The sequence below is a fragment of the Elgaria multicarinata genome, chromosome 18 (assembly GCF_023053635.1).
Source record: "Elgaria multicarinata webbii isolate HBS135686 ecotype San Diego chromosome 18, rElgMul1.1.pri, whole genome shotgun sequence".
NCBI lineage: Eukaryota > Metazoa > Chordata > Lepidosauria > Squamata > Anguidae > Elgaria > Elgaria multicarinata.
In genome coordinates, this window is record NC_086188.1 from 11,020,170 (window position 1) to 11,034,363 (window position 14,194).

General features: G+C 43.3%; 1 protein-coding gene across 2 annotated transcripts in view; it reads left to right on the forward strand.

Moving 5' to 3' along the window:
* Window positions 1-14,194, forward strand: part of GNB1L (G protein subunit beta 1 like) — a 57,014-nt gene that overhangs the window by 21,222 nt on the left and 21,598 nt on the right. Inside the window, exons 3-4 of one of the 2 annotated variants that reach the window (XM_063143769.1) lie at window positions 5,025-5,067; window positions 12,580-12,720. In XM_063143769.1, the coding sequence (XP_062999839.1) occupies window positions 5,066-5,067; window positions 12,580-12,720 (143 nt within the window). In that variant the 5' untranslated portion in view covers window positions 5,025-5,065. The remainder of the gene's footprint in view (window positions 1-5,024; window positions 5,068-12,579; window positions 12,721-14,194) is intronic. The other variant, XM_063143770.1, reaches the window with a different exon arrangement.

The following is a 14,194-nucleotide window of genomic DNA, read 5'->3' on the forward strand; positions in this document are numbered from 1 at the left end:
TTTAATGCACCCCTTAAAGGCAAAATAGGGTAGCAATTTATTTATTTATTTATTTATTTATTTATTGCATTTTTATACCGCCCAACAGCCGAAGCAATGGGGATAGTTATTTTACCTGGGACGGGTACCAGGAAATAAGGATCGCTCCCAGCATACGAAAGCACAGTATATGCAATGGATTTGAAGCAACGAGTTTAAATTTCGGGTGGGCAATTTATGGTTTAAGTCTATATGCCAACATTAAATTGGCTCACAACCAGATGAAAGAGCGTGATTTCCTCCATCAAAGCAAAACAAAAACTGACTCATTCGGATATTAAGGTGTGTGCATGTATGTTTATATATATACACCCACAGTGGTGTTCCAGGTAAAGTAGGCATCCAGCCGCCTGAACACTGTGAAAATACCCCTGTTCTTTTTCAGTTATGGAGGGAGTTGGGTGATTTAAATTTGGACTTTCTGGTCTCACACGCACCCACATCCAACTGCCCTTTAGATGTTAACCTGTACAACTTCTCCCTCCTCATGTGTTTAAAATAGGGTTTGGAACTTAGGGGGAGCTACTTTCCACTCTCTGGGTCCCCCGCGGGTGGGGTTGCCATATTCTGAATCCACAAAACTGGGGCAATTTGGGGGTGGGGGGTGGGGGGGCTATGATTTTTTTTAAAAAAAACTGAGCAATATGTAAAGGTCTAGGGAAAGAAAGAAAGCTGTCTAAGCTTTAGTTATCTAACTCTGCAATCCTATGTGTGTCTACTCAGAAACAAATCCTATTAAGTTAAATAGGGCTTATTCCCAGGTAAGTATGCATAGGATTGCAGACTAAAGCACCTAAGCACCTGCAAATAAATAATAGGCAAAGAACAGTTTAAGCAAACAAACAGGGGGAAAAATGACACTAAATTACATTTCTCCACTAGTTCCCAAAAGCTAGAGGAGACTTCAGTGTGGAGGCTGACACTCCACTGAGCAGGCTCAAGGCACCATTTCGGAGGTTGGAATTTCTCCAGCCGGCTGGAACAGGAATCCGGGATTCTTGACTGACTGGCCAGGACATTTTGGAAATGCTTGGAAACCGTGACATTCCTGGTTTTCCGGGACGTATGGCAACCCTACCCGCGGGGCACACTCATGCCGGCTCTGTGTCGTGATGCGGCAGCTGCAAAAACGTGGCGGTTTTCTCACCAAATTTCAGTGGCAAACCCACAGCGGAGGCTGGAAAAGGGGACAAATTTAGCAAGGGAGATGTGTCTCTTTTAAGCCTCGGTTGTGGTTTGCCGCCGAAATTTGGCAGCAAGCCATTCATTTTCCCACCGCCACTACTGGTGGCAGTGACTGGACAAGAGGCCGTGTTTGTGTGTATATGTGTGATTTGCAGCCCCAGAGCCACGTCCGATCCAGCCCTGCTATAACATTGGGGAACATAATGCCCAGATATCCCAGAATCCAGCTTGTCATGAAATATTGTGGACCTGGTGACTTCTGAATATAAAATACATAACAGCGTTTTAAGTTTGTTCAACGGTTTAGGGAAGGGCTCTCGCTGGCTGGCTGGCGGGTGCTTTGCATGCAAAAGATCCGCCGGAAAGGTAGATCGTTTTAGATCTGTCGATAGTAAAATGTACACGGTAGCGCACGAAGCCTCCCAGAATAAATTAGAGGTGCTTTTTGAAACCTTCCTTTGGTTGTCCAAAATATAGCCCAGATTTTGGCTTGAGCCAAAGCCACTGCTAATCGAACCAGCTTAGTTTATATCAGAAAGAATTTTGACCTGTTGGGTTTCTTCTTTGCCACTTTTGTCATGGCACGCTTCAAGAGTTATCTTTTTCTTTTTGGTCCAATATGCATGGTTCCCATTAGAAGTTTTTAAAATAAATGCCTTTTACGACGTGCTCCGCCTTTTAGACGAAGAGTCTGATACGAGATGTCTATCAAGTATCATGTTCTTATGCCCCGTGGGTGGGAAAGGAAAGTAACATAACAGACAAATAAATAAATGGGGTGTTGAAAGTGGCATTATTTGAGTCAAGCCATTGCGCAACGGGATTGCAATTGGCTTACCGTCTTCCCCTGGTGGGTTGCCAAAAAATCCGATAATGTTATACTAAGGGTAGATTAATTAAAGAGTAATTAGAAGGCAAGTGCACAGAGCAGTCATAAAAAAATAAAGGTTTGTCATGGGAAAAATATTTGCCTAGAATTAATTAGGTTCCAAATGAAGTGTAGCTTTAAATTGCTGAAAATTACGGAGTCCTTAATTGCAGCTTTGGCCCAATTAATTTCAGGTATTGTAACGACTTGATATACTACTACTACTGTCAATTCCCTTCTTTTTTATTATTAAAAAAAAGGGGGGGTGAGAGAACCTCTCAAATGAGATTATTTCAGGAAACGTCTGCTAAAATGTCTGGAAGGTGTTTAATTAAACCTGTGCTGTCTAAGGACATTCTTAGCTCCATCTCGCTGTTGGGTACACGAGATTTGCACCTGATGCTGCTGCACCCCTAATTAAGGGGGCCGGGCCAACTGATCTCTAGCTGACAGATGACTCTGTGCGGCTGAACGAGAAAGCCTCTTTCTCTCTCTCTCTCTCTCTCCAGTCCCCTGGCTTACCAATTTTCTGCTAGATTGCCATGATTTATCGTGTGCCGACCCAAATTGACTTCTAAGCTCAGACGTCGCGGGGCGGATCCATGCACAACCCTCCTCCACTTAATGCTGGTGCATTTTTGCATTCTTTAATTTTTCAAGGGGATCGGACGTTCTCCTGTGAATGTTGGCTCAAGCATGGCCACACGGTTCTCATTTGAGGGGGTCAGATGTGTGTCTTTCGACCGAGGCCTGCGGCACATACGGTCAGGCTGTTTCTGAATATGTGAAGAGCATGTCGGAGTTACATATTTATTTTCTACATTTCTATCCAGCATTATGGGCAAAGCAATAATGGCTAAATGTAAAATAGAGGAAAAAATAAAAGTTCTTTTCTAAAAAGAAAGAAAGAAAAACGCCAAAAGCAGCAGATAAGAAGCATCAAAGTTGCTAAGGAGATAGATGCTAATCCCAGAGGGGAAAGCTGAAAGCTGAAAAGCAACTAACCGCACAATCCTATAAGAACGTAAGAAGACCCCCCCTTTTAAGCCATCCAAATTGGTAGCCATCACTACGTCTAGTGGTAGCGAGTTCCATAGTTTAACTATATAGTAGGTTTGCAAAGCCTCCAGCCCATGGGTGAGTTCTGACCTGTGGGGCACCCTGATCTGGCCTGTGGAGCCTCCCAGGGTTCCTCCTGGGAGTGGGACTTAACCTCCAAGCCCTGCCCTCTAGAGGTATCCCCGCAACAGTCAGTCCCCGTGGGCGATAGGAATGCACAAGGAAATAAGAATGTAAGAAGAACCATGCTGAATAAGACCCAAAGCTTATCTGATCCAACTTTCTGTTTGCACATAGTCAACTAGCTGCCCGTGGGAAATCCACGAGCAGGACGTGAGTGCAACAGTACCACTCCACCCCTATTCCCCAGCAACATGAGGCATATGGCATCTGATTTTGGGAGTAATATATAGCCCTCATGACTACTAGTCACTGATAGCCTTCTCCTCCATGAATTTCTATTCCCCCTTTAAAGCTATCCAACTTGGTGGCCATCACTACATCTTGTGGTAGGAGGTCCATCTTCTTGATCATCCCAGAGCGCAGGACACGGAACAATGGACTCCAGTTATAGGAAACCAGATTCCAGCTGGAAATCAGGAAAAACTTGGTGACTGTGAGAGCAGTACGCCAATGGAACCAATTCCCTAGGGAGGTTGTGGGCTCTCCCACCCTAGAGGCACTCAAGAGGCAGCTGGACAGCCATCTGTCAGGGATGCTTTAAGGTGGATTCCTGCATTCAGCAGGGGGTTGGACTCGATGGCTTTAGAGGCCCCTTCCAACTCTACTATTCTATGATTCTAGTTCTATTGGATAACTCAAAGTTCTAGTATATAGAGGGATGAAGGAAAAAAAGAACCTGTAATTGACAAACCTTCAATTGCATTAGTGGCCAATGTGTCAATTTCGGCCTCTATATGTCTTAGCGGCTTGGCTGGACTACTTCCCAGCTGGTGCTTTACTTGCGTTGAGATTAACCTCAGGGAAAGCAAGCCATGCAAACGAGCCCTGTGCCTTTGCAATTGAATTATTGTGGGGTTTGTTTAGGCTTTCTTCAATTTCACCATTGCATTTTATCGGGGGATTTGCGGCTTCGTAAAATGGAACAGCTGCATTTTCTTTCCTCTCCGCACCCCCATAATTGACAGAGTTGAACCTGCGTAGGAAAAATAAAATCTGCTCAGCTTCAGCTGTTTTCATGCTGCATTTTGATGTTCTGTATTTTAAGGGGAATATTTTCATGCTGCCTTGCTATTCGGCTATCTTCGATGTCTTTGCTTAAGGGTTTTTCCATGCCCAGAACATTTTAACTGTGTTTAGGAAGGTCAACCAGCTGATAGCTGTAGGCAAATGTGTCAAGACTGGAAGACTGGAAAAAAATTATCAGTGTGACGCACCAGGAGTATTAGAATGATGAATGTTTACGTTAATATATGGGGTGTACATATTGATTAATAGCTTTTTTTTGTTTCAGTGACTAAAATATATAAATGGCAACGAGATCCATATGCTAGCTTGGTGTCCTAAAAATAATTACCATCACTCTTAGTTTTGCTCCTTTGCTGAATATGTGTTTTCATATGGAAAATAGTTGTAGTGAACTTCCACAGCACACAGATGGAAGCATTTGAAAGTGATCCTCTGGGCACCAGCTCAGATTCCAAATTTTCTGAAAGTCACATTTGATACAGCGTGATCTTACTTATAGGACATAATTTACTCCAAGTAAAATACTCGGAATTTTAGGTTTTTGCCTGTTTGTGGTTAGCGTGCGTGTGTGAGAGAGGTGGCTGATCTCAGTAACGTGAAATACTTCACAAAGGTCTCCATGTCTTGCGATTTTTTAAATTCATAGTTCATTTGCTTCTATCAGGTTTCTTAGGTTAATACAGATGCTCCTCTAAACTATGGAACATGTAGTAGGCTTCTTCTCCTCTGGCACGTGGATTTCATCATTCATTTCTTGGTTTCCTCTAACCACAGTTGACTATAACATCCTCATTGAGCAAATGATGGTTAGCCATAACCTCCAACCATGAATTGAAACCATGGTGTGAAGTGGGTTGGCAAACCATGGTTTGGAAGCAATCTTGGTTAATGTTAACCGTAGTTAGCCCAATCTGGCCCTGGTTATGTGGAGTTAGATTTAAACACATGACTTCTACTCTGGTTTTAAGAACAAAAGAACATAAGAAGACGTGCCATGCTGGATCAGACCAAGGGTCCATCTAGTCCAGCACTCTGTTCGCACAGTGGCCAACCAGCCATCGGCCAGGGATGAACAAGCAGGACACGGTGCAACAGCACCCTCCCACCCATGTTCCGCAGCAACTGGTGCACACAGGCTTACTGCCTCGAATACTGGAGATAGCACACAACCATCAGGGCTAGTAGCCATTGATAGCCTTTGCCTCCAGGAATGTATCCAATCCCCTTTTAAAGCCATCCAGATTGGTGGCCATCACTACATCTTGTAGTAGTGAGTTCTTAAATGCACAAGAGATAAATTGTGTGCATGTGTGTGTTTAATTGCTGTCTGCCCTGAGTCTTCCATCTTAGGCGGAGTCGATGATGATTTAATAAGTAGAAGATCTGGTCATTAAAACCTGTCTAGCGTCTGTCTAAAACGTAAGGTGCTGGAAGCATTTATTGTTTCAGTCTGTAAAAAGAAAGGAAAGGAGAAAGGTCAATCAAGATAGAAGTGATGACATCTACAGAGTAGCAACTATTATTATATACTCTGATGATAAAAATCAGCAATCTCTTGATGACACTCTTAAAGTTGTCATATTTAAAACCTCCAAGGGCAACAGCGTTGCGTCATTTTGGGAGTATCTTGAACCAAGACTAGTGATGTTTATAACAAAATAATCCTTATGACTGCATGTGTTGCAACTACATGAATGGTTGTTGTTGTTGTTTTGTTTTAAGTGGGTTAATTGCTAGTCAGACACTTACCTGTCAAAGGCAACAGGTGATGTGGAAAGAAGCTGTAGAACTTAAAACTGCGTAGAGAAATTTTAAAATATGGTCAGAAGTATATACATCTATTCAATAAATAGAAACAAAATCAGTATTGGGCATTCCAAGGATAGGGACTGTTATCCGGATGAGAGAAAGCAGAAGCAAGATATGGGTTAAGAAGGTGACTTGCACCAGAAGAACGGGGAGCATTGGAGGGAATTTGCCCTTCTCCATCCCTCTCTGCGGATTAATTGAGGTGATGGATGATTTAGCGTTCAGGGAACGTCCCTGTTTATAGAGGATGAAATGCAGACACGTTTGATTTGGGATTAAGAAGTGATTTGGGAACGAAGGCTATGTCCACTTACCTGCAGGATAATCCTACTGAAAGCAATGGGTTTTTTTTCCCTTCTTGGGCAGGCATGTATGGGGTTGTGCTGCAATGAATCCCGACAGTTGAAATAAAGTGGTGGGTGTGGGTGTGTGGGTGTCAGTGCGGGGGCATCCGCACTTTGAAGATCAGCGTCTAATTCTTTAATCTTACTTTCCTTCCCAAGGATGGCACCTGGTGGGGCTGGAATTTCCAAAGAATAACAGGGATTTCATATATTTGATCAGTAGCACACCTGGATGTGTCAAATACCTTTGTGGCCGTAATTATGGCTGCACACCTGCTGGTTTGAGTCCCCCCCCAACTGGGGTTGCCAGATGTACCTAGAGAGATTTATTTCTGGTATACCTGACAATTTTTTTTTCCTTGGGCACCATCTCTCGACTGCTCAAAAAGTGAATAGAAAATAAGTTTCTTGGTCTTGGCTCTCGACGACGTTGGGATGATTAGGGGGTTGTGATGGGATGGCGGGTGGGTGTGCAGAGAGGACTGCATGATATTTTACCCGCAATTTTTGTTTTTGCTTCAGCGTGCGATGGAAGTACAAGTGACAGGGGTGGGAACAAGGGAGTTGCTGAATTCTGCTGGAATTTTTTTTCCTGTGGGAATCAGTTAATGTTTTTAAGGCTCTGGCAGTTGTTTTTAAAGGTAATCTTTCTGACATTTGCAAAAAAAATTATTACAGACTGTTGTGAACTGGAAACTGAACTTTTTGGGTGATTAAATGGTAAAATCAACAGCTTTGGAATTCTATAAATCCAATTATAAAAGGCATTTGCTGGGTTGGGTCTGAGATACTAAGGACATCTTCGTAACAGGTTAAGTGTTTTATGTGTTTTTTTCTGGCCAACTTGCGTTGGGTGCAGGGGTATCCAAAGCTTCCAAACTTCCAGAGGAACTGGTATTGGCTCCAGTGGTGACCACCATTTTTATATGTGTAGATTCCACCTTCCCCCACCTAAATGTCCTAGAGGTAGTGTTGTTGAAGGACATTCTAGGGGAAAAAAATGGTGTCCACCATCTGGAAAGACCTCTGGTTTCTTCGTAACAGGCCATTCTTGTATGAAGTGGAAACATTCACTGGAACAATGAGGATGGATTCTAGTCCAGTGGTAGAGCACATGCTTTGCCCCCAGAAGGTCCTGGGTTCAATCCCCGTCATCTCCAATTGAAAAGGGTCTGATGGTGAGGAAGAAGACCTCTGCCTGAGACACTGGAGAGCTGCTTCCAATCAGAGTAGTCTAGGGCAGCCCAGCTTTTTTTTTTTTTTGGACCATGGGCACATTCGGGAATTTGAGAAACTGCTGTAGGCAACAACGCAAAATGGCTCCCGCAGAGGATGTGGCTTGTCACGGAATGGCTGCCGTGGGAGCCTGGCTAGTCAAAAGTGAGCTAAAGAGGGGAGTATTGTGGGGAGCGAAAGAGCAAGGCTAGCAGCTGAGAAGGACAAGGGAACACTAATCATAGAACAGTAGAGTTGGAAGGGGCTTACAAGGCCATCGAGTCCAACCCCCTGCTCAATGCAGGAATCCACCCTACAGCATCCCTGACAGATGGCTGGAAGAGGTTGGCCTCTTGAATGCCTCTAGTGTGGGAGAGCCCACAACCTCCCTAGGTAACTGGTTCCATTGTCGTACTGCTCTAACAGTCAGGAAGTTTTTCCTGATGTCCAGCCGGAATCTGGCTTCCTTTAACTTGAGCCCGTTATTCCGTGTCCTGCACTCTGGGAGGATCGAGAAGAGATCCTGGCCCTATCATGTCTCCCCTCAAACTTCTCTTCTCCAGGCTAAACATGCCCAGTTCTTTCAGTCTCTCCTCATAGGGCTTTGTTTCCAAGGCAAAAGGAGAAAGAGCAAGGCTAGAGGCTAGGAGAAGACTACAATAACATTTTCTGAGGTTTTAATTAAAAGATATTTTTTTTTAAAAAAAGCAGGCAGTGTAGAGCTTTGTAGGCACCATGGGAGGTCCCCGCGGGTGCCCTGGTGGCTGTGGGCGCCATGTTGGAGACCCCTTGCTGGCATAGATGATATTAGGCTAGATGGACAAATAATCTGGCTTAATATAGGGCAACGTCCTAGGTTCCTAAAAAGGGGACCCATGGAGCAATCAAGCCCCTTTGGTCTCCTGTTTCATTTAGGGGCAGAAGTGTTTTTTCAAAAGCATCAGTAAGAATACAGATCTAAAACAACGAAGAACCGCCCCCCCCTACCTAACCCCGGTTAGATTGAATAAGATAAGTGATCAACATTCAGCAAATTGTTGGAGAGGTTGTGGGGAAAAAGGAACGTATTTACATATGTGGTGGCAATGCAAATATGTACAAAGATTATGGAAGATGGTGTTCTCAGAAATTGAAGAAATAGTGGGAATGAAAATAGAACAAACACCAAAAATAGCATTGCTGTCACTATTTGAAGATATAAAGTGTGGAAAAGGAACTATAGAGCTGATATCGAATTTGTTGGTTGCAGCACGACTGATGGTAGCTAGGAACTGGAAGGTCCAAGGGGAATATTCTATTGAGGAATGGTACAAAGAAGTATGGGACATAGCCATTAATGATAAACTGACATGTAATATTAAGTGGAGAAAAGGCGTAACTAAAATAAATGAGTTTGAAGGAATTTGGAAACAGTTCCTAGTGTTTGTGTTTACTAAGGGAAGTGGGAAACCACCAGCAGAAGAAACGATTAGATTTTGGACTCAAGAATGATCCCGAGGTGGGGGGTGCACTTTTATGTTAAGAACGAAGATGTTGTAGTATGATCAGGTATATGTAATAGTTTTTGATATTTGTACTCAACAATTATTCAATATGTATGCAGCAGATATTTGATGTTTTTTTTTTTCTTATTGTGTTTTGTTTCAGTTATATTTTGGTAATGTTTATCTATGTTTATATAGTGTTGAAAATGAATAAAAATTTAATAATTAAAAAAAAAAAAAAAGAACCGCCCCCCCCAAACACACACACAGACATAGACACACAGACCTATAGTGTTTCACAACCCGCCATAGTTTTATTTGCATTAGCAAGAGCTCCGTGGCACGAAAACGTGCTTTCGACTTTACGTACCGACGGAGTTGGGGCATGAGTGTAGCTATTCTGTCTCCCCTCCGCCCCAGTGTGCTGAACGTCTACAAATCCGCGGTGACGGTGCCCTTGTAAAAACATGCATTTGGAACATCGGTTTCATGCCAGCGAAATAACCCTCTCCGGATTCACACAGACGCAGCTTCTGCCAGTAAAATTCCGGTGTGTCAGTAATTAGGAAGAGAAGAAGAAGGTGGGGGAGGTGGGGGAGAGACCCCTGTTAAATTCTGCCTCGTAATTCCAGATAGCCTCTGGGATGCCTCTCCAACCATTCGGCTCCATTCCTATCCTATTTCTTCAGAAATCTTCCTTTGCATAAAGAACTACCTGCCCCCCACCCATCCCTGTGCTGTTTTCGCAGCACTCGCCTTTCGTGGTACAAAAACAGGAGGAATGTGTGCCATTACGCTTTTATTTCTCTTTCTGAAGACATCCGCAAGGTTGCGGAGTCGAAAGGGGCTTTTGAAACCGCAGCGCGTTTTTGGGGACAGCCCCGTCGGAAAGGGTGAAGCCCCGCGACGGACACCGAGGGGTTGAAATCTCACCCGGGGGAGCAGCTGTGTAAAAGGGTGCAATCAATCAGGATTTGACAAGTGTAAAACCTTCCCGGGGATCTCGCTAGGTGTAAATGATGCCCATGCCTTAGTGGGGTACATTCCAGGCAAATGGCACTTGGCAGACGGACAGCCTTACGTGGCTTAGTAAAGCCATACTTATGGCTAAGCAAACTATTCTACGACACTGGAAGCCAATAAACCCAGCGATACAGAATTGGATAAATTCCTGGAGGAGAAGGCTATCAATGGCTAATACTCCTGATGGCTAAGTGCATCCTCCAGTATCAGAGGCAGTAAGCCTTTATACAGGTGTTATTGGGGAACATGGGTGGGAGGGTGCTGTTGCACCGTGTCCTGCTTGTGGGTTGGCCACTGTGTGAACTGAGTGCTGGATTAGATGGACCCTTGGTCTGATCCAGTAGGGCTCTTCTTATAGTTACTTATTTATTACATTTTTATACCACCCAATAGCCAAAGCTCTCTGGGTGGTTCACAGAAATTAAAACCATGAAGAGCATAGTAAAACAACCATCAATCTAAAAACACAAATACAAAATACAATATAAAAAGCACAACCACACAGCAGAAATTGATATAGGTTAAAATACAGAATTAAAACAGCAAAGTTTAAATTTAAGTTAAATTAGGTGTTAAAATACTAAGAAAATAGAAAGGTCTTCAGCTGGCGATGGAAAGAGTACAGTGTAGGCACCAGGTGAACCTTTCTGGGGAGCTCGTTCCACAGCCGAGGTGCCACAGCAGAGAAAGCCCTCCTCCTAGTAGCCACCTGCCTCACTTCGTTTGGCAGGGGATCACGGAGAAGGAACCCTGTGGATGATCTTAAGGTCCAGGCAAGTACATATGGGAGGAGGCGTTCCTTCAAATAACTTGGCCCCAAGCCGTTTAGGGCTTTGAATATTAGTACCCACACTTTGAATCGGGCCCGGATCTGGACTGGCAGCCGATGAAATTGTAAAAGAACTGGCGTGATGTGGTCTCGCTGGCCAGTCCCTGTTAGTAAACAGGCTGCCCTGTTTTGTACCAGCGGAAGTTTCCATGCCGTTTTCAAAGGCAGCCCCGCGTATAACGCATTGCAGTAATCCAAACGAAAGGTTACCAGGGCATGTTCTTATTATGTTCTTACTTTATGTTCAAATCAAATCAGAGTATGAAAACAGGATGGATGCATCCTATTCTTCTGAAGATGTTCGCAAGGTTATGGAATTAAAAGGTTTTTTTAAAAAATCAGAGCATGTTTCAGCTGCCCGGGAAAAGGTATATTAAAACAAATTTCTAAAAGAAAATAAATTCCAATTAATGTGGTGTAATTTCCCTGAACCACAAGCTAAGCAATGTGGTCCACTTCCAAACCAGTGCAGGTTGGGAAAGAGCTGTCATACATGACACTAAATCCTTTAACTTTGTTCATTTAGCTTTAGTTTTACTATTTATTGATTTGGTTTCTGTTTAATGGATTTACTTAAATACACGAAACCTTTGCTGTTTAAATACAGGGCGCTATGAAGAGGAGAGGAGAAAACCGAAAGGGGAGACAGAGCAGGAAAAGTGTTCAGTGTTCATATTGTATTGAAAAACGTATGGGGGGGGGGGTCTGATTAAATGGTTAATAAAAAAATAGCATCACAGAAATGAACATCAGCTGATAACCACAGTGGATTACATTAAAGATTGCTGGATTTGACATCTTAACTTGTTGCGTGCGAACAGCAGGGTAGCTTGTAAAATTTGTTCCACAATGAGTATCATGTTGGGCTTTGGAGATTCTATCCATTATAAATCCCAGGAACTCACTGTGGCCATGGAAGAGAGACAAAATTGGGGGAATAATACTTCTAAACAAGGATTTGGGATGAAAATCATCTTAACTTCCCATGACAATAAGTTGTGATCCTAAGCGTAATTATTTCAAACAAATCCCAGAGGAATCATTGAGGCACTCATGGGGCTAGATGAATCTGTCCATTTCAGAGAGTGTCTGGGATCTATTGAACCTTGTTTTCTGCTGTAGCTTTTGTTGATTTTTAAAAATAATAATAATCTGTTTTTATTTGATGGTATTGTTGTGAGCAGCTTTGGAGGCCCGTATGGATCAAAGAGCATCCAAAATACTGTTTTTGAATTACAGATTGTATGATTTTATTAATGTAACAAAGGGTGAAAAAATAAATAGATCTTGCGCTGCGGTTCGTTCAATTTTGTACTCTGCCAATTACCCAAAACGTTGCTAAGAGGAGAAGGTAATAGCCCACACCTATCAATCTTGCTAACTGTTTAGGGATAATTCTCATGACCGTTTGGAGCTTATCTAAGACCGTGTATGTCAGTAGCTACTTATTTCTCGGTTTGGATCTAGGAGGGGTTGTCTTTGTGCTCCCCTCTGACTGTATTTTTTTTCTTATAGGAGTTTCAGATACATCCTTTCCATGATGGCTCTCCCACCTCCGGATCCACTGTACGTTCTACGGGGAGCAAATGACGCAGTCAACACTCTGTGCTTTCATTGTACGGACCCGGAACTGGGATTTCCCGTTCTTTTCTCTGGGTGAGTTTGGGAAGGACAGGAGGCATTACACACACCTACCGGCTGTCCATACAGGTGTGGGAATTGATCTAGGGTTTTAGGAACGGGTTTGTACCCAATATTAGTCTAACTTAAGCCCCATTCATTTCACTGAGTCTGCCCTATTATTAGAAACAATCCATACTCTACTGAGAACCTTACCTTCCACTTAGACGTGTGAAATTATTCTTAATTATTATTAATAATAATAACCCCCTTTAACAATCTTTTAAATTAAATTCAGAATAATACAAAACATGGGACCTGCAACAAAATGTTGTAGTGTAAAGTGCTCTTGGTCAGGGTTCCAGTTACTCCTTATTTCAGTTTCCCCTCTCCGCACCATGGAGCATGCATGTTTTTGGTGGAGGGGTGTTCCTCTTTAGGTTCTTCATCCCTACAGATTTTTTTTTGTACTTCTGAAGACCTTCCGTTTTCCCTGATAATGCTGCTTCCACATCGGTGTTGCATGGATGGTGCCATTTTGGCTCTATGATGACCAGCGCTCAGAGAAATTACATTGATATCCTACCTTTCTTCCTCTTGCAAGGGACCCACGGCTGAAGGTGGGTTTCATGGTCCCCCTCTCCGTGGTATCCTCACCACAACCCTGTGAGGTAGGTTAGGCTGGGAGCCCGTGACCGGCCCAAAGTCACCCACTGAGCTCCAGAGTCCAAATCCAACACTCTAATCACTATGCCACGCTGATACAAAAACAAACATCTGGAAATATAAAATATCTAATATAGCTTTAGGGTTGCAGACACAAGCTTGTGTGTCTGAATAAGTTTCGGAAATTGTGAGTAGAGATGTGGGCTCCTTTTATTTGGCTACTGTTTCGCTGCTCATACTTGCCCACTCATCTCCAAAGTTTATTTCCTTTATTATTTTAACTCTTGCTGCACACTTTTTGGTCTGGGTCCAGGATATAGAATCATATAATAGTAGAGTTGGAAGGGGCCTATAAGGCCATCGAGTCCAACCGCCTGCTCAATTTAGGAATCCACCCTAAAGCATCCCTGACAGATGGTTATCCAGCTGCCTCTTGAATGCCTCTTGGATGGGAAAGCTCACCACCTCCCTAGGTCATGGGTTCCATTGACATACTGCTCAAATGTAATAAATTAATAAATAAATAAATAAATAAATGTCAGGAAGTTTATCTCAAGGACCCCTTTCTTTCAGGTAAACCTAGCCAAAGAGTAAGATCTTCCTCAGAGACCCAGCTCCATGGCCCCCTGAGTAGTCAAATGGACAGGGTCTTCTCCACAGTGGCCCCAAGATTATGGAACTCACTCCCTAGGGAGGTCCATTTCACTCCATCTTTGCTGGCTTGTAAGAGTCCTCTTCTGTGGTCCCCTGAGACTCGCAGGGGAAGCTGGTAGCATCCAATGGCAGTTAGAGCAAGGCAAGAAGAAAACAGGACCATGGATAGCTCCAAGTGGGTTCTGCTGGC